General features: G+C 47.2%; 1 protein-coding gene across 3 annotated transcripts in view; it reads right to left on the bottom strand.

Annotated features, from left to right (window-relative positions):
- Window positions 1-27702, bottom strand: part of PIGN (phosphatidylinositol glycan anchor biosynthesis class N) — a 306078-nt gene that overhangs the window by 205922 nt on the left and 72454 nt on the right. For all 3 annotated transcript variants that reach the window (XM_044295070.1, XM_044295067.1, XM_044295069.1), the window contains exon 10: window positions 22577-22636. In XM_044295070.1, the coding sequence (XP_044151005.1) occupies window positions 22577-22636 (60 nt within the window). The remainder of the gene's footprint in view (window positions 1-22576; window positions 22637-27702) is intronic.

The following is a 27702-nucleotide window of genomic DNA, read 5'->3' on the forward strand; positions in this document are numbered from 1 at the left end:
GTCTGCAATACAATATTGCTGAAATCTATGGGATTCTGACAGACTGCCTGTCAGCCCATGCCTTTAAACTAGCTTTGCCGACAGCTCGCTGTGACAGGCCTTGGAGCCTTCACAGAGCCCTAGCCTATCATACCAACCACCATAAGCCCTGCAATTTCACCATGGAGCTCCTGTCCCTCTGTCTAACCAGATAGATACTAGTCAGTATTGAAAATGGCATCTTAGGGGTTTATTGACCAGGATCAAAGACATCAGCAATCCCAGTAACTGCTGGCGGGTGTCGGCTGTATTATACAGCTGGCAACCACTGCATTTGGAGCGAGCTCACCTAGTTATTCCTCTGGTATTTGACCCCTTGGTTTGCTGCTACCCGCACTTTAACCCCTTAAGGACACATGACGTACCGGTACGGCATGTTTCCCGAGTCCTTAAGGACACATGACGTACCGGTACGTCATGGCTTTAAATAGCGATGCCGGCGCCGCGGGGGTTAATCGGAACGGGATGCCGGCTGAAATCATTCAGCCGGCATCCTGTAACAATGCAGGGGGGGGGGGTCATTTGACCCCCCCGCATCAACGATCGCAGAAAACCGCAGGTCAATTCAGACCTGCGGTTTTCTGCGTTTCCGGTCCATTCGGGTGTCCTGTGACCCGATGAACCGGAAAAAGACTGCGATCGGTGGCGTAATTTTACACCACCAATCGCAGTCCGAGGATTTGCAGAGGCGGAGCTGGCCCTGGTGCTGAACGCCGCTGTCCAGGGTGCTGATTGGTGCAGGGGAGAGAGGCGCGAGATTCAAACTTCCTGCGCTCCTCTCTCCCCTCCTCTTCCTGTTCTGCACGAGCACCCGGCAGCATCGTCCAGCACCAGCTCCTGTGTCCCCCTAATCGCCATCCATCACCCTCCTGCACCCATCGCCACCCAGGTAGGTTAGGGTCAGTGAGGGAGAGGCACCTTTAGGCAGGGATAGAAGGGAAAAGTTAGAGAAAAAAAAAATAAAAAAAAAAAAATCACATTTATTCCAAACTTTTTTTTTTCAGCTACCAGACCCCAGACCCCCCTGCCACTTGCCCCCCCGCATCCCCCCCACCACCAGCCCCCCCCTCACCACCAGCCCCCCCCCCCCCCCCCCACCAGACCCCCCCACCACCACTTTTTTTTTTCTGCGTGCGCTGACTGGCCGGCACTTTTTAGCGTCCGTCCACTGTTAGCGCATCGCCCGCCCCACCGCCCCACCACCCCACCACCCCACCGACCGCTGATCAGCGTTGAACCGCTGATCAGCAAGTTTGAACTTTTTTTTTTTTTTTTTCTAACACTTGCCCATTTCTTTTGCCTGGACTTTTAGTACGTGAACACCCGTGCCCCCACACACACGCACATAGAATAAAGGTTTACACGCACGCACATACACACGCACACACACACACCCATGGCCCGCCGGGTGTTCTCATCCGAGGAGGCATATGCCCAGATTGCCTCCGACTCTGAGAGCCCCAGTGAGGATGAGGATGACCCCACGTTCCTTTTGTCATCCGCATCCTCCTCATCATCATCGGATGACGATGAGCCACCAAGGCAGCGGAGACGCCGCCAGGCGGAGCCAGGGGCCACACATGCTAGGGATCCTGTGGCCCACCCTAGTACGAGCCGCCCTGGGGTTCGTACTGGTTTCCCGGCCCACCAAATAAGTTCACCGGAGCCCCCTGCCGATGAACTTAGCTGGTGTCCCCCAGTGGACTTTGAGCCTGAGATTCCGGATTTCGCTGGCAATCCTGGAATCCAGATTCCCACAGTGGGGTTTACTGAAATAGACTTTTTTAGTTTTTTTTTCAGTAACCCACTGGTGAATCTGATGGTGGAGCAGACGAATCTGTACGCCCAACAGTTCGTCGCTCAAAACCCGGGCTCATTTTTGGCTAGACCCGGTGGCTGGACGCCGGTCAGTGCAGCCGAGATGAGGACATTTTGGGGCCTCGTGCTGCATATGGGTCTAGTGCAAAAACCCAGTGTCAGGCTGTACTGGAGTGGGGACGTCCTATACCAGACCCCACTGTACAGTACGGCCATGACACGCTCCCGGTTTGAGGCCATCCGGAAATGTCTGCATTATTCCGATAATGCAGCATGTCCCCCCCGAAGTGATCCTGCCTATGACCGGCTGTACAAGATACGGCCGGTCATCGATCACTTTGGGGCCACATTTCAGCAGGCCTACGTACCTGGAAGGGAGGTCGCGGTTGATGAGTCTCTCGTTGCGTTCAAGGGGAGACTCAGTTTCCGCCAATACATTCCCACAAAGCGGGCGAGGTATGGCGTGAAGCTATACAAAATTTGTGAGAGTACCTCAGGGTACACTTACAAATTTCGTGTGTACGAGGGGCGAGATTCCCGGATTCAACCACCAGAATGTCCCCCCACTCTGGGTGTTACCGGGAAACTCGTGTGGGACCTTATGTACCCACTGCTGGATAAGGGTTACCACTTGTACGTGGACAACTTTTATACCAGCATTCCCTTGTTCAGGTCCCTTGCCGCCAGATCCACGTTCGCTTGTGGGACCGTGCGGAAAAATCAACGCGGCCACCCTGCCCATCCCCTCCAGGTACCTATCCCCAGGGGTGAGACCCGTGCACTTACCAGTGGAAACCTGTTGCTGGTCAGGTATAAGGACAAGAGGGATGTCCTTATGCTGTCCACAATCCACGGTAACAGCACCACCCCAGTCTCTGTGCGAGGTACCACGGCAACGGTCCTCAAGCCCGATTGTATCGTCGCCTACAATCGGTATATGGGAGGAGTTGATCTCTCTGATCAAGTCCTCAAGCCATATAATGCCATGCGCAAAACCCGGGCATGGTACAAAAAAGTTGCGGTCTACATGGTGCAGGTTGCCATGTACAACTCTTTTGTACTATCCCGAAGCGCTGGCAGCACAGGGACATTCCTCCAATTCTATGAGGCAGTCCTCAAAGACCTGATCTTTTCGGACCGGGAAAGAGCAGGCCGGAGTACCTCGGGAACTGGAGGCGCCTGGATCGTCCCTGGCCAACACTTTCCAGGTGTGGTCCCCCATACTGGAAAGAAGGGACAAACCCAAAAAAGATGCAGAGTGTGTCACAAGAGGGGGATACGGAAGGACACCACTACTCAGTGTGACACTTGCCCCGATCCTCCGGGCCTCTGCATTATCGATTGCTTCAGGGAGTATCACACTTCCATGGAGTACTAAATTTTTATAATCTCCAACAGTCCCCTAGAGAACATAAAACACTATGGCTCTCAGACTTTGGAGACACAGAAACAATTTTTTTTCCCCAAAAAAATATTAGTTTTAGTGCAGGCATCCTCAAACTGCGGCCCTCCAGATGTTGTAAAACTATAACTCCCAGCATGCCCAGACAACCTACAGCCATCAGCAGGGCATGGTGGGAATTGTAGTTTTACAACATCTGGAGGGCCGCAGTTTTAGGATGCCTGCTTAGTGTCTCCAAAGTCTGAGAGCCATACATATTGGGCATCGTCGCGTGCGTAAAAGTCGTCGCTATAAAAATAACATTTGACCAAACCCCTCGGATGAACGGTGTTAAAAATATAAAATAAAAACGGTGCCAAAACACCCATTTTTGGGCAAAATTTCCATTTGAATCCTTTTTTTCCAGTAATAAAGCAAGGGTTAACAGCCAAAAAAAACTCAATATTTATGGCCCTGATTCTGTAGTTTGCAGAAACACCCCATATGTGGTCGTAAATGGCTATATAGCCGCACGGCAGGGCATAGAACGAAGGGAACTCCATATGGTTTCTGGAAGGCAGATTTTGATGGACAGTTTTTTTTTTGACACCATGTCCCATTAGAAGCCCCCCCTGATGTAGCCTAGACTAGAAACTCCAAAAAAGTGACCCCATCTAAGAAACTACACCCCTCAAGGTATTCAAAAAATGGATTTTTTGTACTCACCGTAAAATCCTTTTCTCGTAGTAGGCATTGGGGGACACAGCACCATGGGTATATGCCCAGCTGCCACTAGGAGGCTGACACTAGAAACAAAAAAGTGTTGGCTCCACCCAGGTGGGCTATACCCCTCTGCTAGAGCCAGAACAACTCAGTCAGTACCAAAAGCAGTAGGAACGCCACACCTGAACCAAAAAGAAACGGAGTGCCAACAAGTCTTGAACTGGGGAACCCGACAACCACAAGCAAACGCCGGAACCACGAACAAGAACAAATGCTCCAAGGAAAGGGAGGGATCTGTGTCCCCCAATGCCTACTACGAGAAAAGGATTTTACGGTGAGTACAAAAAATCCATTTTTCTCGTGCGTGGCATTGGGGGACACAGCACCATGGGACGTCCCAAAGCAGTCCCTGAGGGAGGGAAGAAGATCGCCAGACGGCAACCTAAAGCACCGCTGCCTGCAGAACCTTACGCCCCAGGCTGGCATCAGCAGAAGCCAGGGAATGAATGTGGTAGAATTTAGCAAAAGTGTGAACTGACGCCCAGGTGGCGGCCCGGCAAAGCTGGGCAGCCGAAGCCTGATGACGCACCGCCCAGGAAGCTCCGACTGCCCTAGTCGAATGAGCGGTCAACCTGGAAGGGGGAGCGCGACCCTTCGCGGCGTAGGCCTCCTTGACAGCCGACCGAACCCAGCGAGAGATGGTGGCCTTGGAGGCAGGCAGACCTTTACGAGGACCCGCCGGAACCAGGAAAAGAGAATCCGAACGACGGAAGGGTTCCGTGAGGCGAAGGTACCAGCGGAGAGCCCGAACAACATCCAGGCAATGGAGAGACTTCTCCCGAGGGTGAGAAGGATTAGGGCAGAAGGAAGGAAGGATAATCTCCTCATTGATGTGAAACGGGGTGACAACCTTAGGGAGAAAAGAAGGAACGGGACGCAAAACGACCTTGTCCCGATGGAACACCAGAAAAGGCGACCGGCAGGAAAGCGCCGCCAGTTCGGAAACCCGACGGATAGAGGTGATAGCCACAAGGAAGGCAACCTTAAATGACACAAACGACAGAGAGATGTCTGCCAAGGGCTCAAAAGGAGAGGACTGAAGAGCATCAAGAACAAGATTCAGGTCCCACGGCTCCACCGGAGGACGAAAAGGAGGGGCTCGGCGAGCGACACCCTGCAGAAAAGTCTTAACCTGAGCCCGCGTGGCCACAGAACGTTGAAAAAGGACCGAAAGGGCAGAAATCTGCCCCCTGAGAGAAGCCAGGCGAAGCCCCTTATCAAAACCAGCCTGAAGAAAGGCCAGAATATTAGGGACCGAAAAAAGGAGAGGACGAGAACGTGCGGACTCGCACCAAGCAAAATACGCCCTCCAGGTCCGATAGTAAATACGGGCCGACTGGGGCTTCCGAGCGCGAAGCATCGTCTGAACGACAGAGTCCGAGAGACCACGGGCCTTCAGGATCGCGGTCTCAACAGCCACGCCGTCAAACGAAGCTGCGGTAAATTCGGGTGGAACAGAGGGCCCTGCGAAAGGAGATCGCGACGCAGGGGAAGACGCCATGGAACGTCGGCGAGCAGGAACACGAGATCTGCGTACCACGCCCTGCGGGGCCAATCTGGGGCCACCAGAATCGCCGGCACCCGGGCCGCCTTGAGACGCTTGAGCACTCGAGGCAGAAGAGGGATGGGCGGAAAGAGATACAGAAGGTCGAACTGGGACCAAGGCAGAACCAGGGCATCGACCGCAAGAGCTTGCGGATCCCTGGACCGCGCAACATAGCGCGGAAGTCTGTGATTCAGGCGAGACGCGAAGAGATCCACGTCCGGAACTCCCCACCGGAGACACAGTTGATGAAACACTTCCGGGTGGAGAGACCATTCGCCCGGGTCGACGAGCTGACGACTGAGAAAGTCTGCCGCCCAATTGTCGACCCCGGGAATGTGGACGGCGGAGAGAACGGGAACGTGTTCCTCCGCCCATCGCAGGATCTGAGAGGCCTCTCGCAGGGCCATCACGCTCCTGGTGCCCCCCTGATGATTCAGATAAGCCACGGCGGTGGAGTTGTCCGTTTGAATCCGGATCGGGAGGCCGCGCAGACGGGAAGTCCAGTGCGACAGTGCTAAGAAAATCGCCCTGAGTTCGAGAACGTTGATCTGCAGGGAAGATTCCTGAACAGACCACAGACCCTGAACCGTGAGGGACTCGAACACCGCTCCCCATCCCGAGAGGCTGGCATCGGTCGTGATCACGCGCCAGCTGGGGGGGAGGAAGGACCGGCCCAGGGACACCGTCCGGGGAAGCAACCACCAGGAGAGATCCAGACAAACCTGAGGAGGGAGACGAACGAGGCGCTCGAGACCCTCCGGGGACTTGTCCCACCTGGACAGGATGAACATCTGCAGGTCCCGAGAGTGGAATTGGGAATAAGGAATGGCTTCGAATGAGGCCACCATCCTCCCCAGGACGCGCATACACGTCCTGATGGTCAGAGAGGACGGCCTGCGGAGAAGATGTACCCCCGCATGAAGAGAAGACACCTTCTCCGGGGGAAGGAACACCCGCCCGAGGCGAGTATCGAACAGCATTCCCAGAAAGAGCATCTTCTGGCGTGGGACAAGGGAGGACTTGGAGTGGTTGACAAGCCACCCGAACCGAGCAAGAGCCGAGAGGGTGATGCTCAGGCTGGACAGATTGTCCTCGGGAGACGGGGCCCGAATCAGAAGGTCGTCCAGGTAAGGCACCAGGGCGACCCCCCTGGCACGAAGAAGAGCCACTAGGGGAGCTAACACCTTGGTGAAAACCCTTGGTGCGGAGGCCAGACCGAAGGGAAGGGCTACAAATTGGAAATGAAGCGAACCCACCGCGAAGCGAAGGTACCTTTGATGGGAGAGGGCGATGGGAACGTGGAGATAGGCATCCTGAATGTCGACCGACGACAGGAACTCGCCCAACTCCAGGGAGGCGATCACGGACCGGAGGGACTCCATGCGGAAATGACGGACCCGGACAAACCGATTGAGCGCCTTCAGATCCAGGATAGGACGGAGTGAGCCGTCCTTTTTGGGGACGGTGAACAGGTTCGAGTAGAAGCCCCGAAAACGTTCTGACTCTGGAACCGGAACGATGACCCCCAGAGCGCGCAGGGAATGAATGGCCTGAAAAAAACTGTCTGCCCGGGCGGGAGACATGGGGGGGGACGTCAAGAAGAACCGACTGGGTGGGAGGTCGGTGAATTCGATTTTGTACCCCGAAGAGACCACCTCGAGAACCCAAGCGTCTTCTACGTTTGCCCGCCAAACATCCCGAAAGACGAGTAGGCGCCCTCCCACCATGACGGGGATCGAGTCATGCTGAAGGAGGCTTAGTGGGCTGGGGACGAGCGGGCTTGGGTTTGGCGTGCCAAGAGGGCCTGGACTTGAAGGAAGGCCTGGAAGGCTTCTTGTCAGATCGGGCAGGAGGGGCCCGAAAGGACCGAAAGGACTGCGTCCGGGAGGACGATCCGGGGAAACGACGGCGGCGAGGCTGATTCTGAGGAAGAAGAGAACTCTTACCTCCAGTGGCCTCGGAGATGAGCTCCTCTAAGCGTTTCCCAAAGAGCTTTCCACCAAGAAAGGGAAGAGAGATAAGAGCCTTCTTAGAGGCGGCGTCCGCCGCCCAGGAACGAAGCCAGATGGTGCGGCGGATAGCCACAGAGTTGGCGGCCGCGCGCCCAGAGCGGCGAGCCGATTCCATAGAGGCGTCACAAAGAAACTTGGAGGCCTGATAGATCTGGGAGGCAAGCACTGCCAAGTCCCCCTGCTCAGAGTCAGCAGGTAAAGCACGGAGAAGCTGCTTTGCCCAAACGGCGCATGCCTTGGCGACCCAAGAGGCGGCAAACGCAGGACGGATGGCGGCGCCCGCTGCGATGAAAACGGACTTGGCCAAGGAGTCGACCCGTTTATCAGCGGGATCCGACAAGGAAGCCGCATCAGCCAGGGGAAGCGTAGTAGCCTTCGCCAGACGAGCGACCTGAGGATCCACCAGGGGGGGCATCGTCCAGAGATTGACCGAATCCTCAGAGAAAGGATAAGGAACATCAGAAGCCTTGGTGAGATGAAGGCGCCGATCAGGGTGACGCCATTCCCTGGCAAGGAGAGCGTCCAGATCCTCGTGATTGGGAAAAACCACAGTGGACCGCTTAGAGCGTCGGAAGGACACTGCCTCCATGGAGGAGGACGAGGGGACATCCTGCACGTGGAGTGCGTCCCGCACGGCTCTGATGAGATCCTGCACTGCTGCCGACATCGCCGAACACCGCTCAGATTCAGAATCTGAAGCGGAGGAGTCCCCAGGAGCGGCGGAAGCGGCTGAAGAAGAAATCTCACCGGACTCAGACCTAGCCGGGGAGTGATCCGGGGAAACTGAGGAGGAGTGAGACCCAGCCGAGACCGTACGTGGTCGTTTGCGGGACCGAGAGCCGGAGCGAGGCTGGGAACTGTCGCCAGGCGTATCACCAGCGGTAGAGGCCCTGCCAGAGGCGGCCGCAATCTGGGCAGGGAGACTGTCCAGAGACTGCGCCAGGGATTGGGAGAGGCTAGCAAGGCTACCTATGGCCTGGGACAGGGTAGCAGCCCATTCCGGGAGAACCGACAAGGTAGAGGCCGCAGGAGCGGACTGGGCGGGCCCGGGGGTGAGGCACTGCACACAGAGGGACGTAGGCTGGCCGCATGGGAACTTCCTGCTACACACAGAGCAGGCGTAATGAGTGGAAATGGCGGCAGGGGGAGTGGGGGCCTGACCAGAGGAAGACATGATGGCCTCTCGGTGGTGGAACCTGAAAAGAAGAGGAAGGAGTCAGCCAGAGGCTGCCTACCACGACCAATGGTGCTGTGTCCCAGAAAAAACCGAAGCTGGAGGATCCGGAGCGCACAGAGTGAGGACGCACGCGGCCGCACAGCACAGGCAGAAGAGAGAGAGAGCGTCCGGCAGAAGAACCGCCCCCCTAGCAGCCCGCGCTGGCGCAGGATTGGGCGGAAAGAAGAGAGGCCTCCGGAGGAACGCCCACAAGGGGAGAGGCAGAGAGGAAGCCCGGGAAGCCCAGGAGGCGGAGACGACGCCCGCCCACGTGACCGCGGCCTAGGCCAGGCAAAAGCCGCGGCCTCTAGTATGCCAGGGTGCCGCCGGAGGAGAAAAGCGCCGCCGCCGGCAGGCCCCCGCCCGCCAGCGCAGGAGGCGGAAGCGGCTAACAAACAGCCAGCGCCGAGGGAAGGCAGAGGAGGGGACACAGCCACCGAGGTAGGGAGAGCGAGGGCCGAAACCGGCCGTCTTAAAGGGGCCGACACCATTAAAAAAGGCTCCAGAATGGCGACCCCCCTGAGAAGGAGAGCGGGGGAGACCCCAAGAAGGAGAGGTGCCCCCCCCCAAAGGCCCGGCTTACTAAGTGGAGGTGGGGGGGTGGGGGAGGGGGTTGGGGCTGAAGCACATACTCACCCTCCGATTAGTTCAGGCGCAGCATGACCACCCCCTCGGCGGACTCAACACGGAAACCGTGGGTCCGCCGGAATCCACTGCGGAAGCAGGTCACGTTGGGGACTGGGTGGCTGCAAGGTACCGAGTACGCGCCCGCAGGGGGACAACTAAGGTGGAACACGATGGAGCCGCCCCTGCTACCTGTAGAGGAAAAAATTAAAAGAAATAAAAATAAAAATAAAAGATAAAAAATTAGCAGAAAAAGGACCTGCTAGCAGGTCATGTCTGCCTCCTACGGACACTAGAACTAGACTGAGTTGTTCTGGCTCTAGCAGAGGGGTATAGCCCACCTGGGTGGAGCCAACACTTTTTTGTTTCTAGTGTCAGCCTCCTAGTGGCAGCTGGGCATATACCCATGGTGCTGTGTCCCCCAATGCCACGCACGAGAAAGTTACTTTATAAACTTTGTTAACCCTTTAGGTGTTCCACAAAACTAAATAGCAAATGTAGAAAAATTTTAGAATTTAATTTTTTTGTTACCTTGCCTCAAAAAAGTGTAATATAGAGCAACCAAAAATCATATTTACCCCTAAAATAGTACCAAATCAACAACCACCTTATCCCGTAGTTTCCTAGATGGGGTCACTTTTATGGAGTTTCTACTCTAGGGGTGCATCAGGGGGCTTGAAAGGGTACATGGTGTAAATAAACCAGTCCAGCAAAATCTGCCTTCCAAAAACCGTATGGCGTTCCCCTTCTTCTATGTCCTGCCGTTTAGCCAAATAGTAGTTTACGACCACATTTGGGGTGTTTCTGCAAACTACAGAATCAGGGCAACCCATTTTGAGTTTTGTTTGGCTGTTAACCCATTTTTTTCAGTAATAAAGTAAGGGTTAAAATGGAAAATTTTCCAAAAAATAGAAATTTCTAAATTGTTTCTCCATCTGCCATTAACTCTTGTGGAACACCTAAAGGGTTAACAAAGTTTGTAAACCCAGTTTTGAATACCTTGAGGGGTGTACTTTCTTAGATGGAGTCACTTTTTTGAAATTTCTATTCTAGGGGTGCAACAGGGGGCTTCAAATGGGACATGGTATAAACAAAACCAGTCCTGCAAAATCTGCCTTCCAAAACCCATATGGCGTTCCCCTCTTTCTACGTGCTCCCGTTTGGCCAAACAGTAGTTTACGACCACATATGGGGTGTTTTTGCAAACTACAGAATCAGGGCAACCCATATTGAGTTTTGTTTGGCTGTTAACCCTTACTTTATTGCTGGAAAAAATGGGTTAAAATGGAAAATTTTCCAAAAAATAGAAATTTCTAAATTGTTTCTCCATCTGCCATTAACTCTTGTGGAACACCTAAAGGGTTAACAAAGTTTGTAAACCCAGTTTTGAATACCTTGAGGGGTTTACTTTCTTAGATGGAGTCACTTTTTTGAAATTTTTATTCTAGGGGTACAACAGGGGGCTTCAAATGGGACATGGTATAAACAAAACTAGTCCTGCCAAATCTGCCTTCCAAAACCCATATGGTGTTCCCCTCCTTCTATGTCCTCCCGTTCGGCCAAACAGTAGTTTACGACCACATATGGGGTGTTTTTGCAAACTACAGAATCAGGGCAACCCATTTTGAGTTTTGTTTGGCAGTTAACCCTTGTTTTACTCCTGGAAAAAATTGATTATATTGGAAAATTTTCCAAAAAATAGAAATTTCTAAATTGTTTCTCCATCTGCCAATAACTCTTGTGGAACACCTAAAGGGTTAACAAAGTTTGTAAACCCAGTTTTGAATACCTTGAGGGGTGTACTTTCTTAGATGGAGTCACTTTTTTGAAATTTCTATTCTAGGGGTGCAACAGGGGGCTTCAAATGGGACATGGTATAAACAAAACCAGTCCTGCCAAATCTGCCTTCCAAAACCCATATGGTGTTCCCCTCCTTCTATGTCCTCCCGTTCGGCCAAACAGTAGTTTACGACCACATATGGGGTGTTTCTGCAAACTACAGAATCAGGGCAACCCATTTTGAGTTTTGTTTGGCAGTTAACCCTTGTTTTTTTCCAGGAAAAAATTGATTATATTGGAAAATTTTCCAAAAAATCTAAATTCTAAAAATGTATGTCCATTTGCCATGAAGTGTTGTGGAAGACCTAAAGGGTTAACAAAGTTTGTAAAAACAGTTTTGAATACCTTGAGGGGTGTAGTTTCTAGAATGGGGTCATTTTTGGGTGGTTTCTATTATGTAAGCCTCACAAAGTGACTTCAAACCTGAACTGGTCCATAAAAAGTGGGATTTTGAAGATTTCCGAAAATTTCAAAATTTGCTTCTAAACTTCTAAGCCTTGTAACATCCCCAAAAAATAAAATATCATTCCCAAAATGCTACAAACATGAAGTAGACATATGGGGAATGTAAAGTCATCACAATTTTTGGGGGTATTACTATGTATTACAGAAGTAGAGAAACTGAAACTTTGAAATTTGCAAATTTTTCAAAATTTTTGGTAAATATGGTATTTTTTTATGCAAAAAAATTTACTTTTTTGACCCAATTTTAGCAGTGTCATGAAGTACAATATGCGACGAAAAAACAATCTCAGAACGGCCTGGGTAAGTCAAAGCGTTTTAAAGTTATCAGCACTTAAAGTGACAGTGGTCAGATTTGCAAAAAATGGCCTGGTCCTTAAGGTGAAATAGGGCTGTGTCCTTAAGGACACATTTGACGATTCTGGTATCAGCCTCCAGCTTTCAGTATGACTACTTCTTCATTTTTTCACTGACTGCCATTTATTTGGCTAATCGAAGAGACTGTCACAAATAGATTCCCCAACAGCCAAGTCCAAACTGCCTTGAGCGGTTCTAGGGTGAAGACCAGGGAATCCCTTTGACTATGCACCCCAGCCTACCCTGCATCAAACCAAATGCAGTCCCTAGCATGATCACATCTCAAGTGAGCATCCATAAGGCCGAATGCACACGGCTGTGTTCCGCGGCCGAGAGCGGTCTGTGGTAACACGGCCTGGATTCCTGTTGAGAGCAGGAGCGCACAGCGTCATTGGTTGTATTACTGTAGTGCAGCGGCGTCATGAAGCACACGGCGTCATAGCAACCATGGACGCCGTGCACTCCTGCTCTCAACAGGAATGCAGGCCGTGTTACCATGGACCGCTCTCGGCCGCGGAACACGGCCGCGTGCATTCGGCCTAACACTGAAGTTTCCTCTGTGTCGATTCATACTACCTTCATGATTGAACAATGGAATCACAACCAGCATGAAAGAACCATTTTCAAAAAGATCCCAATAAAATCTGGGTTGCAGTGCACTACCTGTTTTCAGACAAGACCAATCCCTGGTAACAGAGAGTCAGAAGATGGCTGAGAGGAAGTGTGGGGGGGGGGGGTCAGAGCTAGCTGAGATTGTAAGCCTAATAAAACAACTGCATCTACACAACCTCTGAACATCCTGAACATCACAGGAGCCTCCTGTGTGTCTGCAAGTGTGATTTATCCCTTATTATCTGTTCTGTGAGCTCCCGAGCTGAAAATCAACATAGTAGGAAGTAAGAGAAAGGATGTCACAGCAGTACAATGACGGCAGAAGGGAGACGCCTCCTGCTTCTGAGTGAAATGCAGCTAGCTGTGCAGCAGAAACAAGAAATAAAGTGAAAAAACATTAGGGTAGACCAAACATAACTATTCCTTCACAGTTATGATTGTAGAAAAAAGCACATCCATTATGCAAACTTTTTTGAAAACTCAGGTATACTTTAAGGCTACTCTCACATCTCCGTTTTAATTCAGGTTTTGAGATACGGCAGATGATCTCAAAACCTGAATTAAAAGGATCCATTCCATCTAACACATCCGTTTTGGACGAAAAAAAAAAAAAAAAAGGGATCATGCACCGTTGACTTACATTGATTTTCATGCCTCATCAGGTTTGTGAGAGTTCTGCAAGCCAGACACAAAAACACTGCTTCCAGCGGTTTTGTGTCCAGCCCCAAAATGCAATTGAACTGAACTAATGCATACCGATCAGTTTTGTCCCCATTGACAATGAATGAATGAATGGGGACAAACTTGATCAGTTTAATTCCAGTTTCTACCGGATCTCAAAACCTGAATTAAAAAAGCATGTCGTAATTTTTTTTTGGGCGCCTCTCGCCATGTTTGCTGTGCCCGCCCCCATTATAGTGAACGGGCCGCAGCAGACTAGCGGTAACACGAATCTGGCAGGATGTTCCTCCGCCGGAACACCCTGCCGGAGAAGGCTGCCGCTAGTGTAAAAGTAGCCTAAGAAACAAAGCAGCATTCCCTTGTTGCACACCAAATGCTTTCTTAGTAACATATGCCATTACAGCTAAATCCAACACGACCAATGTAAACAGAGAAAAATAATAAAGTGCATTTTACAGAATCCATCCTAAGTAAACCAGCAGAGAGATTATTAATAAATAATAAAGTAACAGCATGTTCCACATTGTTATACCAGTTACGTACTGTACAAAGCACCAGTCACATCGGCAAGTATATCCCATGAGACATGCACATTAGTGAGAGACTGCACTAATCAGCCCTCTATACTTTAGGGACTAAATAAAAAGGGAATTCTATTAAAAACAGTTCTGTTATTTAGTCATACCTCTTAGTATCAGTTTTTTTTTAGGTGTACATATTGGTTTTAGCACCTGTATGTTAAAGGGGTCATCCATGTTCTGTTTTTATTTCTGCAAACTGCCTGGGGCCTGATAAAATAATAAAAGCACTTGTATTCACCTTCCCAGGCCCCTCTGATCGAGCGCCGCCGCTACATCCTCTCCCCAGGGTACAACCAGTAATCTATTATTGTGGATATGGCGGTGATGTTCTGAACTACTGCAAGCAATCATTGGTCACATGCCGTACATCACTGAGGCCATGCAAGTCCGAGAAACATAGCCCATGTGCCGGCTGCATCTCCCGGACTGACTGCATCATAGTGATTTCTGACACAGTCAGTTTCTATCGGATCACGGGTCTATTGTACTGTGCTTACATCATAAATCACTACAATGCAGTCATTTCAGGTTAGGGAAGTTCTGGTCGGTCAGGTATACGTGGCTGTACTTATATGGGGAAAGTCATCACTTTAAAGATGGCGCCAGTGATAAGGCTCATCGCAGACAATTAACTCCTCAGATGCCATGGTGAAATGTGATTGTCTGAGATCAGGGAAGCTGTAGAGCTTCAAGCAGGCTCCGATGCTTATCACTGGTATATTCCAATACAGGCCAGCAGCACTTATTGGAATACAGTAAATTGTGCTTTCTGTGATGGATAAATATCCATCACAGGACACAATCAACAATCTGATGATTACTAGTATAGTCACCTAGGGTGACAAAAAAAAAAAGTAAAAAAAAATGTAAAAAGAATAAAGAACTTAAAAAACAAACAAAAAAAAACATGTATAAAAAAGTTCAAATCACCCTTCTTTCCTCAAAGTCAAAATAAAAATAAACAACTTAAAAAAAATCATAGGCATTGTTGCGTCCAAAAATGCCTGTACTATTAAAAGGTCACTTCACCTCCCTAAAAAAAATTAAATCACTGAAAATAAGGCCTCTTTTACACGGGCGTTGCGGGAAAATGTGCGGGTGCGTTGTGGGAACACGCGCGATTTTTCTGCGTGAGTGCAAAACATTGTAATGCGTTTTGCACTCGCGTGAGAAAAATCGTGCATGTTTGGTACCCAAACCCGAACTTCTGCTTGGGATCGGTGTTCTGTAGATTGTATTATTTTCCCTTATAACATGGTTATAAGGGAAAATAATAGCATTCTGAATACAGAATGCATAGTAAAATAGCGCTGGAGGGGTTAAAAAAAAAAAAAAAAAAAAAGTAAAATAATTTAACTCACCTTAATCCACTTGATCACGCAACCGGCATCTCCTTACGTCTTCATCTTAGCTGTGTGCAGGAAAAGGACCTGTGGTGACGTCACTCCGGTCATTACATGATCTTTTACCATGGTGATGGATCATGTGATGGACAATGTGATGACCGGAGTGACGTCACCACAGGTACTGTTACTGCACACAGCTAAGATGAAGACAGAAGGAGATGCCTGCGCGATAACGTGGATTAAAGAGGACCTTTCACCAGAATTAAACTTCTAAAGTAACTATACAGGCATGTAGAGCGGCGCCCAGGGACCCCCCTGCACTTACGGTTATACCTGGGCACCGCTCCGTTCTCCCGTAATTGCCTCCGGTATCTTTACAGTTAGGCTCCACCCAGGGGAACCTGCCGTCAGCTCATTCTCCCATGCTGTAGCGCTGGCCAATCACAGCGCTCAGCTCATAGCCTGAGAGAGAAAAAAGCCTCTGCGGCTATGAGCTGAGCGCTGTGATTGGCCAGCACTACAGCATGGGAGAATGAGCCGACGGCAGGTTCCCCTGGGTGGAGTCTAACTGTAAAGATACCGGAGGCAATTACGGGAGAACGGAGCGGCGCCCAAGTATAACAGTAAGTGTAGGGGGGTCCCTGGGCGCCGCTCTACATGCCTGTATAGTTACTTTAGAAGTTTAATTCTGGTGAAAGGTCCTCTTTAAGGTGAGTTAAATTATTTTATTTATTTTTTAACCCCTCCAGTGCTATTTTACGATGCATTCTGTATTCAGAATGCTATTATTTTCCCTTCTAACCATGTTATAAGGGAAAATAATAATGATCGGGTCTCCATCCCGATTGTCTCCTAGCAACCGTGTGTGAAAATCGCATCCGCACTTGCTTGCGGATGCTTACGATTTTCACGCAACCCCATTCATTTCTATGGGGCCTGCGTTACGTCACAAAACGCAGAATATAGAGCATGCTGCAATTTTCACGCAACGCACAAGTGATGCGTGAAAATCACCGCTCATGTGAACAGCCCCATAGAAATTAATAGGTCGGGATTCAGTGCAGGTGCAATGCGTCCAACTCACGCATCGCATCCGCGCGGAATACTCGCCCGTGTGAAAGAGGCCTAACAGATTTCCCTACAAAAAAAGGAGCCCTCACACAGCTCCATAAACATAACTACAAAAAAGTTATAAGGGTTAGAATATGGCAATAAAAAAAAAAATATATATATATATTAAAAAAAAAAAAGAATTCAGCATTAAGACACAAGAAAAACTATACAAGTGTGGTATGGTTGTAATCATACTGACCTGTAGAATAAAGGTAATGGGCCAATTTTACCACATAGGGAATGCCATAAAAAATTGCCATTTGGAATTTGTTTACAGCTCCCCACTACTTCATATGCAAATATTAAATGGTGCTATTAGAAAGTACAACTTGTCCCACAAAAAAAACAAGCCCTTAGACAGCTATGTTGTGAATGAAAAAAAAAAAAAAAAGTTATGGCACTGGGAAGGTGAGGCGTCAAAATGAAAATGCAAAAAAGGAAAATTGCAGGGTCCTCTAACAGGGGGTTCAGACCTGAGCGTTCTGAAACGAGCGCTCTATATGTACGATTGTATGGGCGTTTACAATCGCACATACAGAGACAGGCGTGCACACATTGTCGCGCGTTCCCGAATATCTATGTGCGGGAACGCGCGACCAACGCCCCAAAAAAAGCTCAAGAACTTTTTTGAGCGTCGGGCGTTTTACAGCGCGATCATACGCGCTGTAAAACGCCCAGGTGAGAACCATTCCCATAGGGAATCATTGGTTTCTCCTTGTTGAGCGTTTTACAGCGCCTAGGAATCGCATTTAAAACATTTCCAGAGGTACCCAGAAATAAAAACCCCAAGAAGTGACCCCATTTTGGAAAGAGCATCCCCGTACGGACATTTTAAGTGATGGAAAGGGTACTTTTTACAAAACAGGTGTCTCACAAAATGGATTATGTAGTGGTTGTTGGAAAGTGGGTATGCAAGTGAGGTGGACTAAATCAGAGGGAGTATAAAGGATGAAATAAAAAAAACATGGATGAGTGGTAGGTTCGGAAGCATTCTTTCATGCAGAGGCCAGGTTTATCAGGGCAGGTGTCGCACTGATAAATGGTGTCCTTTCGTATTCCCCTTTTGTAACAAACCGACATCTTTTTTGGGTCTTTCCCCTCTTTGCTGTTTGTGGGACTTCACCAGGGAAATGTTGTCCTGGTACAATACGGGCACCATGACCTCCTGAAGTACTCGGGTCCTCCCCTTCCTGACTTTTGAAAATTAGGGACTTGATTACCGCCTCTTGGAATTGAAGGAAAGTTCCTGTCTGGCCTGCAGTTCTATGTAAAATGTATGCATTGTACATTGCCATCTGTACAATGTATACGGCAAGCTTTTTGTACCACACCTTAGTTTTACGCATGGCACTGGCATCAACCCCTCACATGTGCCTGTTGTAATCAAGGATGCAGTCAGGCTTGTTGACAGGGGTAGTGGTACCTCACACTTGGGCAGGAGGTCTGGTGTTTGTGTGAATGGTGGCAAGTACAAGGACATCCCTCTTGTCCTTGTACTTAACCGCCAGCATGTTCTCATGGATGAGAGCCTTACTGTCACCTTTTCGGAGTAGTTGCCCTACCAGGGATCTAGGGAGCCCTCTCAGATTTTTTTGCACTGTGCCGCAAGCCACAGTACCTCGGGCTTTTAGGGACATGAATAGGGGTATGCTGGTATAATAGTTATCTACATAGAGGTGATAATCATTATCCAGCAGTGGGTGCAGTAAGTCCCACACAATCTTGCCAGTAACTCCTAGGACGGGGGGGGGGGGGGGCATTCAGGGGGTTGTATCCAGGAAACTTTCCCCTCATAAACCCGGAACCTGTAGGTGTTCTCGCACAGCTTGTACATTTTTATTCCGTACCGTGCCCGCATGCTGGGCAGGTACTGGCGAAATTTAACCCTTACTTTAAAATGTACAAGGGGCTTGTCTATGCTAATTTCTTTTGCTGGGGTGAACACTTCTGTAAATTTTGAGTTGAGGTGCTCCAGAAGGGGTCTTATTTTGAATAGACGGTCAAAATTTGGGTCATTTTGGGGGGGCACTGTGCATTATCATTGTAATGTAGGAATTTCAAAATGGATTCAAATGTTGAGCGGGACATGGTCATATTGTAAATTGGAGTGTTGTACATGACATCTGAACTCCAATATTGTCTCATTTCAGTTTTTTTTTTTTACAAGGCCATATGCAGCAACAGCCCCAAAAACTTCATAATGTCTGCTGCATTTACAGGGGTCCAACCTAGGGGTCTAGCATATGAGGATGTTAGGTTTTGAGAAATAAACTGCTGGGCGTACAAATTTGTTTGGGTCACGACCAAATTTATGAATTAGTCAGAGGAATAGATTTTGAAAAAAATCTATTTCTGTGAAGCCTGTGCAGTCAATCTGGATTCCAGAGTTTCCCACAAACTCTGGGATTTGGGGCTCATAATCCTCAGGAGGTGTGGACCATAGGGGATCACGGGGGGGGGGGGGCTACTTCATCTCTCCTGTGGCGTCTCCTAGAGGGTCCCTCATCACCGGATGACGATAATGATGAAGGAGTTGAGGAGTAGAGTAATGTGGCATCCTCTTCTCCCTCACTTTCAGACTCCGTTTTAGAGGCAAGGATGGCGTATGCCTCTTCAGCGGAGTACATTCTCTGGGATGAACTGGACATTTTTATTTTTATTCGTGTATGTAAAGTGAAAAGTGTCAGGAGGGTGTATGTAGTGATTTTACACGTGAGGGGACTTGTAATGAATTAATTAAAATAAAATTTATGATAAATAAAAAAAGATAAAGAAAGAAAAGAGAAAAAGAATTAGATAAAAATTTAAAACATTTTTTTAAAAAAAGGCACTAAACCTGAGCAGACGCAGTCAGTAATTGACCGTACTGACCGGCGCTCAGCAGGTGGAGGACCCACACAGGCAGACGGCACGTGTGTGGGTTCAAAAATCTAAACTAGTACTAACTAAAATTGACATACATATATACAGTACAGACCAAACGTTTGGACACACCTTCTCATTCCGAGTTTTCTTTATTTTCATGACTGACGTGACGTGAATTGTAAATTCACACTGAAGGCATCAAAACTATGAATTAACACATGTGGAATTATATACATAACAAAAAAGTGTCAAACAACTGAAAATATGTCATATTCTAGGTTCTTCAAAGTAGCCACCTTTTGCTTTGAATACTGCTTTGCACACTCTTGGCATTCTCTTGATGAGCTTCAAGAGGTAGTCACCTGAAATGGTCTTCCAACAGTCTTGAAGGAGTTCCCAGAGATGCTTAGCACTTTTTGGCCCTTTTGCCTTCACTCTGCAGTCCAGCTCACCCCAAACCATCTCGATTGGGTTCAGGTCCGGTGACTGTGGAGGCCAGGTCATCTGGCGCAGCACCCCATCACTCTCCTTCATGGTCAAATAGCCCTTACACAGCCTGGAGGTGTGTTTGGAGTAGTTGTCCTGTTGAAAAATAAATGATGGTCCAACTAAACGCAAACCGGATGGAATAGCATGCCGCTGCAAGATGCTGTGGTAGCCATGCTGGTTCAGTATGCCTTCAATTTTGAATAAATCCCCAACAGTGTCACCAGCAAAGCACCCCCACATCATCACTCCTCCTCCATGCTTCAAGGTGGGAACCAGGCATGTAGAGTCCATACGTTCAATTTTTCTGCGTCGCAAAAAGACACAGTGGTTGGAGCCGGGATCTCCTCCTCCGGCCAGCCCCGTCGGCATTTCAAAAATCGCGCGCCTGAGTTGATTCGGCGCAGGCGCTCTGAGATGAGGAGGCTCGTCTCCTCAGAACTCCCTCAATGCGCCTGCGCCGATGACATCACTGAAATAGAAGACGTCATCGGCGCAGGCGCACTGAGGGAGTGCTGAGGAGACGAGCCTCCTCATCTCAGAGCGCCTGCGCCGAATCAACACAGGCGCGCGATTTTTGAGGAGGAGATCCCGGCTGGCCCTGTCAATCAACACGACGAGGGGGCGGATTTCTGCAGCAGCTACCAGCAAGTAGCCGCCCTACTTGCTGGTAGAGACCGAATTTACATATTATAAAACTTCGTTTTTTGCAGAAACTGCTGGATCAAAGTAAGTAACACAATTATATTGTCATATATCGCAATATAACTAATTTCACTAGCCCAAAAAAAAAAAAATCACTTTAGTGGGGTGACAGAAGCCCTTTAACAGTTGTTCTAGAGATGTGTCTGCTGGTAGAACTCTGTGTGGCATTGACCTGGTCTCTAATCTGAGCTGCTGTTAACCTGCGATTTCTGAGGCTGGTGACTCGGATGAACTTATCCTCCTCAGCAGAGGTGACTCTTGGTCTTCCTTTCCTGGGGCGGTCCGCATGTGAGCCAGTTTCTTTGTAGCGCTTGATGGTTTTTGCGACTGCACTTGGGGACACTTTCAAAGTTTTCCCAATTTTTTGGACTGACTGACCTTCATTTCTTAAAGTAATGATGGCCACTTGTTTTTCTTTACTTAGCTGCTTTTATCTTGTCATAATACAAATTCTAACAGTCTATTCAGTAGGACTATCAGCTGTGTATCCACCTGACTTCTCCACAACGCAACCGATGGTCCCAACCCCATCTATAAGGCAAGAAATCCCACTTATTAAACCTGACAGGGCACACCTGTGAAGTGAAAACCATTTCAGGTGACTACCTCTTGAAGCTCATCAAGAGAATGCCAAGAGTGTGCAAAGCAGTAATCAAAGCAAAAGGTGGCTACCTTGAAGAACCTAGAATATGACATATTTTCAGATGTTTCACACTTTTTTGTTATGTATATAATTCCACGTGTTAATTCATAGTTTTGATGCCTTCAGTGTGAATCTACAATTTTCATAGTCATGAAAATAAAGAAAACTCTTTGAATGAGAAGGTGTGTCCAAACTTTTGGTCTGTACTGTATAAATATATAAATATATATTTTTTATATATATATATATATATATATATATATATATATATATATATATATATATAGCACTAACTGATTTTTTTTTGTGTGCGAGTAAAAAAAGAAAAGGCACTAAACCTGAGCAGACGCAGTCAGTAATTGACAGTACTGACCGGCGTTCAGCAGGTGCAGGATCCACGCACGCAGACGGCACGTGTGCGGGTTTAAAATTAAAAAATACTACTAACTAAAAGTAACATATATATATAGCACTTGCCAGTCACAGCTCGCACACTGAAAAAAGTGGTGCAGAGCCCCAAAAAAAGCCAACAAAAAGCCAAAAATTGCCCCCCCCCCCAAAAAAAAGAAAAGGACGGAGGGGGGTGAAGGGGGATCTGAAACAGCTGCAGATGAGCCAAAGATCACTACAGCTGTTCTAGATGTTGTTCTTTCTTCTTCTTCTTCAAAGCACTGATTTATGTGGTAGTACCACAAGTCCCAGCCAACAACGAACAGCACAGAAGGGCACAGATCCTCTCTGCAAGCAGTCACCAAGCTAGAATGGCTGCCTGCAGAGAGGCACCAACAGTTCTTTCTGCTGCATAGCGCTGCCATTGGCTGGAGCATTGTTCCAGCTAATCTCAGCGCTGGTAGGGGACACCGGTGTCTGATGTCCCCTCCCTGACCTCGGGGGTGACATGGACTGATGTAATCAGCCCCAAACACCTTCGTCCCAGCCACCAGCAGCACCACAGATTGGATGATACTTGTATAGCGCTGCCATAGGCTAGAGCGTTGCTCCAGCCAATCGCAGCGCTGGGAAGGGACCTAGGAGGAGACATGGGCTGATGTCATCAGCCCCCTTCCACCTCTAACCGAGCCCCCCCTGCAGCTTCATTCATTGCCGATTAGTGCAGTCAGCTTACTCCAGTCACTGCGCGATTCGCCGCGGTGACCGGAGTTATCCATGACGTACTATTACGTCACGATGCGGTAAGTCACCGACTTTCATGACGTCATGTTAAGATTAAGTTAAGATTATATATATATATTCAATAAACTTTCCTTTGTTTCAGGACGTCAATGACTAATCAGGAAGCAGAGAACAGTGGTATACCAGACATTCATGGAATAATGAGGTAAGTCTGCATTTTTTACTTATTTTGACCATGCTGACCTGTTTTAAATATATATTTTCCCAGGAAAACACATTTAGTTGCAAACTGATCAATGAAAAAAAGATTTGATAAAAGTGACTAGTTATTACCACAGAATTCAAGGGGTACGGGATTCCGATAAGAGCTGACATCAGTGGGGCTACATCCGCCTGAAAAACAAAACAATACTAAATCATATAGTATTTAGCATAAATTGAGTAGACTTACTACTGAAAATGTGGAAAAAAAATGTGGCCTAACTTTTACAAAAAAACTGGGGTACATGCTTTGCACTACATTCATTTTCTAACCTTTTTACTCCTTGCCTAACTTAGAGACATTGCTTAGCAGAAAGGGGATGTGACTATGAGGGAAAGGTTGAGGTTTAAATGCATCAACAAATACAGTAAGTGGTGTAAAGTTAGACTAGAGTTAGATCCAGACACTGTGATAAATCTGTTGCAGTTTAAGACCGTCTGTCCATGTTTACACTGTCCTACTTAAATGGGTTTACTGGGTTCAGAGCTGAACCCAGAAATAAGCTCCCCTTCACTCATTTACCATGTATTAGTGGAGCATCAGATTATTTCTATGGATGAAGCAGAGTTAACACACACACTTGGGGAGTTATCACTAGTTAACGGAAGCGGACACTTCCGCCTAGCAATGGTCCCGGTATTGTCACCGCCACTAGTGGGCGGTCTTTAGCGCTACCCTAGCCTATAAAACCGCCTAGCATACCCATGTGAAGCCCAGTACGTCACTGGTAGAAAAGAAAAAGCCCACGTCCTGAGCGATGCAGTGCAGGACAACGGACAGCATCGGAGCAAGCAAAGTATGCAAGAACTGCCACTGCTGCTGGATTGCAGAGTGGCCGTAACCACTGATATGAATAGTGTATAATGTGATGGAAAAATAAATCAAGCCAGCAAAGTAGGCAATATGGACAATCACAATACATTAGTAAGTGCCTTGTATTAACTTTCTGTACATGATAATGCCATTTGCTGAAGTGAGACAACCACTTTAACAGTTCAGCACCAGAAGAGCAGGGCAAGGGGAGGGAGGTCTGCTTTAGCTGCTCATATTTCGGTATTGGTAGCAGCTAGACATACAGATATAGTAGGGTTAACACACATGCTTAACTAGATGCGTTAGTCCAACACCTTCAATTGCTTTTCAATGGCATTTGTTACAGAATATCATGATATGTTAAGAAATTTCAGTTAAGAGTTTGAGTGTTACTACATCTGTATTGTGTTTTTTTTAAAGCAGTCTTTCCCAGCTTTCAAACAAGACCAGAATCCCAGCATTATCAGAAGATATAGCTGTTAGAAAAAGGAACCTGTTTTTACTGTCACTTTCAGCTGCATGAACTGCCAGCCTGATTTCTAGCAGCTATATCTCTATTCTGATCTTGTTTGAAAGCTTAGAATGCCAGTTTTCAAATAAGACTAGGCCAATATCTTTTGGCATTATTATATTTATACTGAACCATGGGGAAGAATTATGTAATTTATACCACACAGTGAACACCATAAATAAAATGTGCCCAAATAACATTGAAATTGCTGTTTTTTATCTTTCCTCCTAAAAATAAAATATTAAAAGTTAGTTAGTACACAATATGTACCCCAAAATGGTTCATAAAAAAACTTATACCGCAAAATCAAGAAAAATGTGTCTAGTAGCACCTCTCTGCAGTACAGTGGTGGTACTACATGTTGTGTCCTGTTCTTTACCTGTGCCAGGATGAGCTACTCCTTTGGACACCAGATGACGGCACCTCCATTTTATTTTTTTGGTACTCTGGCACACTGTACAGAACCCTAAACAAACTCCCATACTCTAAATAGAAAGTAAATACTCTATGTAAGGATTGGCTTTATCTATAGTAATTTGCTGCTTAATTTTGTGTAATCTTGGCTTCATCTTATTTTAGTATGACATTTTAGGGCTTTGGAACCAATTACCAGTTTTCTAGAGTCATGGTCTCAAGTTACAATGGTTGACCTGGAACAAAATAGTGTATCTAGAGCAGTGATGGCGAACCTATGGCACGGGTGCTAGAGGCGGCACTCAGAGGGATCACTGGATTTCATAAAGTGTAAGTGCAGCTTGCCTTGAGACCATTTCACTTCCTATGTGAGTGACCACCATCTGAGCCACTAAAGCTACATCTACGGTACACACACGAATATATTTCACATTTCTTTGCACAAGCTTGAATCTGATTGAGAGCATGCTCAGAAGGATTCAGGCAGTGTTGAAAGCTAAGGTGGATTTACAAAATACTAACCAAATAATAAATAATACAATTTGGAATTTTAGGAGCAAAACAGTAACAATGGAGTTACATGACAAATTTTTGCATTGCTAACAGAACCACAGATGTGCAGGTTGGGGGAGACCTGGGAAATAGGGACCATAAAATAATAACCTTCCAATTGTCATTCAAAAGAGTGTTTCTTCAGGGAGGCACAAAAGTAACAGAATTCAAAAAGATTAACCAGCTAAGAGAGTCAATTGGTCTCACTAATTGGGACAATGTCCACAAAAATAAAAATGCAGCCACACAATAGAATATTTTAAAAGCATCCTCAACTCTTATTGTGAGAGGTACATACCTTATGGGAATAAAAGAGTAAGGGACATGAAAAAAGTGGATAAATAAAAATGTAAAGGAAGCAATAAATGACAAAAAGAAAGCATTCAAATCACTAAAAACAGGAGCGTAGCAAGAAAGAACTGAAAAACTATAAGGAAAAAAATAGAATATATAAAAGACAAATAAAAGCAGCCAAACTAGAGTAAGAGAGATTCATTGCCAAAGAGAGTAAAACTAACCCTAAAATTTTCTTTATATAAATGGAAAAACTATAAATCTGAAGGTGTCGGCCCTTTACAGAGGGTTGCAGAGAGCGATGAGGAGAAAGCAAAGCTAATAAATATTTTTTCTCCACTGTATTCACTGAGGAAAATAGTCTGTCTGATGAAATGTAGAATGTAAAAGTAAATTTCCCATTAAAAGTGCCCCGTCTGACCTAGGAAGAAGTGCAGTGGAGTATTAAAAAAATTTAAATAGACCAATCGCCCTTATCCTAAGAGTATAAAGTAATGTCATAAAAAGACCATTCTTTCTGATATTTAAGGACTCTATATATACACAGTGAGTGTTCCACAGGATTGGCACATAGCAAATGTGGTGCCAATATTCAAAAAGGGCCCAAAAGCAGAGTCGGGAAACTATAGGACTGTAAGTTTAATATCTGCCGTGGGTAAACTGTTTGAAGGTTTTCTAAGAGATGCTATGTTGGAGTATCTAAATGAAAATAGGCAAATAACGCCACATCAGCATGGCTTCATGAGGAATCGGTCATGTCAAACTAATGTAATCAGTTTCTATAAGGAGGTAAGTTCTAGACTTGATAGTGACGAATCAATGGATGTCATGGACTTCTCCAAAGAATTTGACACTGTACCGCATAAAAGGTTAGTATATAAAATGAGAATGCTTGAACTGGGAGAAAACATCTGTATGTGGGTAAGTAACTGGCTGAGTGATAAAAAACAGAGGGTGGTTATTAACTCTACACACTCAGATTGGGCCACTGTCACTAGTGGGATACCTCAGGGGTCAGTATTGGGCCCTATTCTCTTCAATATATTTATTAATGATCTTGTAGAAGGCTTGCACAGTAAAATATAAATTTTTGCAGATGACACTAAAAACTGTAAAGTAATTGACACTGAAGAGGACAATATACAGCTACAGAGGGATCTAGATAGATTAGAGGCCTGGGCAGAGAAGTGGCAGATGAAGTTTAACACTGACAAATGTAAGGTTATGCACATGGGAAGGAATAATGCAAGTCATCTGTACATACTAAATGGTAAAACACTGGGTAACACTGACATGGAAAAGGACCTAGGAATTTTTGTGAACAGCAAACGGAGCTGTAAAAACCAATGTCAGGCAGCTGCTGCCAAGGCCAATAAGATAATGGGTTGCATCAAAAGGGGAATAGATGCCCGTGATGAGAACATAGTCCTACCACTTTACAAATCACTAGTCAGACCACACATGGAGTACTGTGTACAGTTCTGGACCCTCTCCAGCTCTGCTATGTCTGCCTTGTTCACAGGAGCCCAGAGGAGGGCAACTAAAGTAATAACTGGAATGGGTGGACTACAGTACCCTGAAATATTATCAACATTAGGGTTATTCACTTTAGAAAAAAGACAACTGAGGGGAGAGATCTCTCCCAACATCTATTTATCCCCAGGACTGGAACGAGGGACATCCTCTGTGTCTGGAGGAAAGAAGGTTTGTACACAAACATAGAAGAGGATTCTTTACAGTAAGAGCAGTGAAACTATGGAGCTCTCTGTCTGAGGAGGTGGTGATGGTGAGTACAATAAAAGAGTTCAAGAGGTGCCTGGATGTATTTCTGGAGTGTAATAATATTACAGGCTATAATTACCATATTTTTCTCCCTATAAGACGCACCGGCCCATTAAACGCACCTAGGTTTTTGAGGAGGAATATTAAGAAAAAAAATATTTTTAACCAAAAGGTGTGCTTTTGGTGGGTTTGAACTAATAGCGGTCTGTGCATGACACTATTATGGGGGATCTGTGGATGATGCACTGTTATGGGGTGGGGAATTTGTGGATGGCATTATGATGGGGGGGGAGCTATGGATGGCATTATGATGGGGGGGGAGCTATGGATGGCATTATGATGGGGGGGAGCTATGGATGGCATTATGATGGGGGGGAGCTATGGATGGCATTATGATGGGGGGGGGGGGTCTGTGGATGGCATTATGATGGTGAGGGGGATCTGTGGATGGCATTATGATGGTGGGGGGATCTGTGGATGGCATTATGATGGTGGGGGGGATCTGTGGATGGCATTATGATGGTGGGGGGGGATCTGTGGATTGCATTATGATGGTGGGAGGGATCTGTGGATGGCATTATGATGGTGGGGGGGATCTGTGGATGGCATTATGATGGTGGGGGGATCTGTGGATGGCATTATGATGGTGGGGGGGGATCTGTGGATGGCATTATGATGGTGGGGGGGGTCTGTGGATGGCATTATGATGGTGGGGGGGATCTGTGGATGGCATTATGATGGTGGGGGGGGTCTGTGGATGGCATTATGATGGTGGGGGGGTCTGTGGATGGCATTATGATGGTGGGGGGGATCTGTGGATGGCACTGTTAT

This window comes from Bufo gargarizans, chromosome 5 (assembly GCF_014858855.1).
Source record: "Bufo gargarizans isolate SCDJY-AF-19 chromosome 5, ASM1485885v1, whole genome shotgun sequence".
NCBI lineage: Eukaryota > Metazoa > Chordata > Amphibia > Anura > Bufonidae > Bufo > Bufo gargarizans.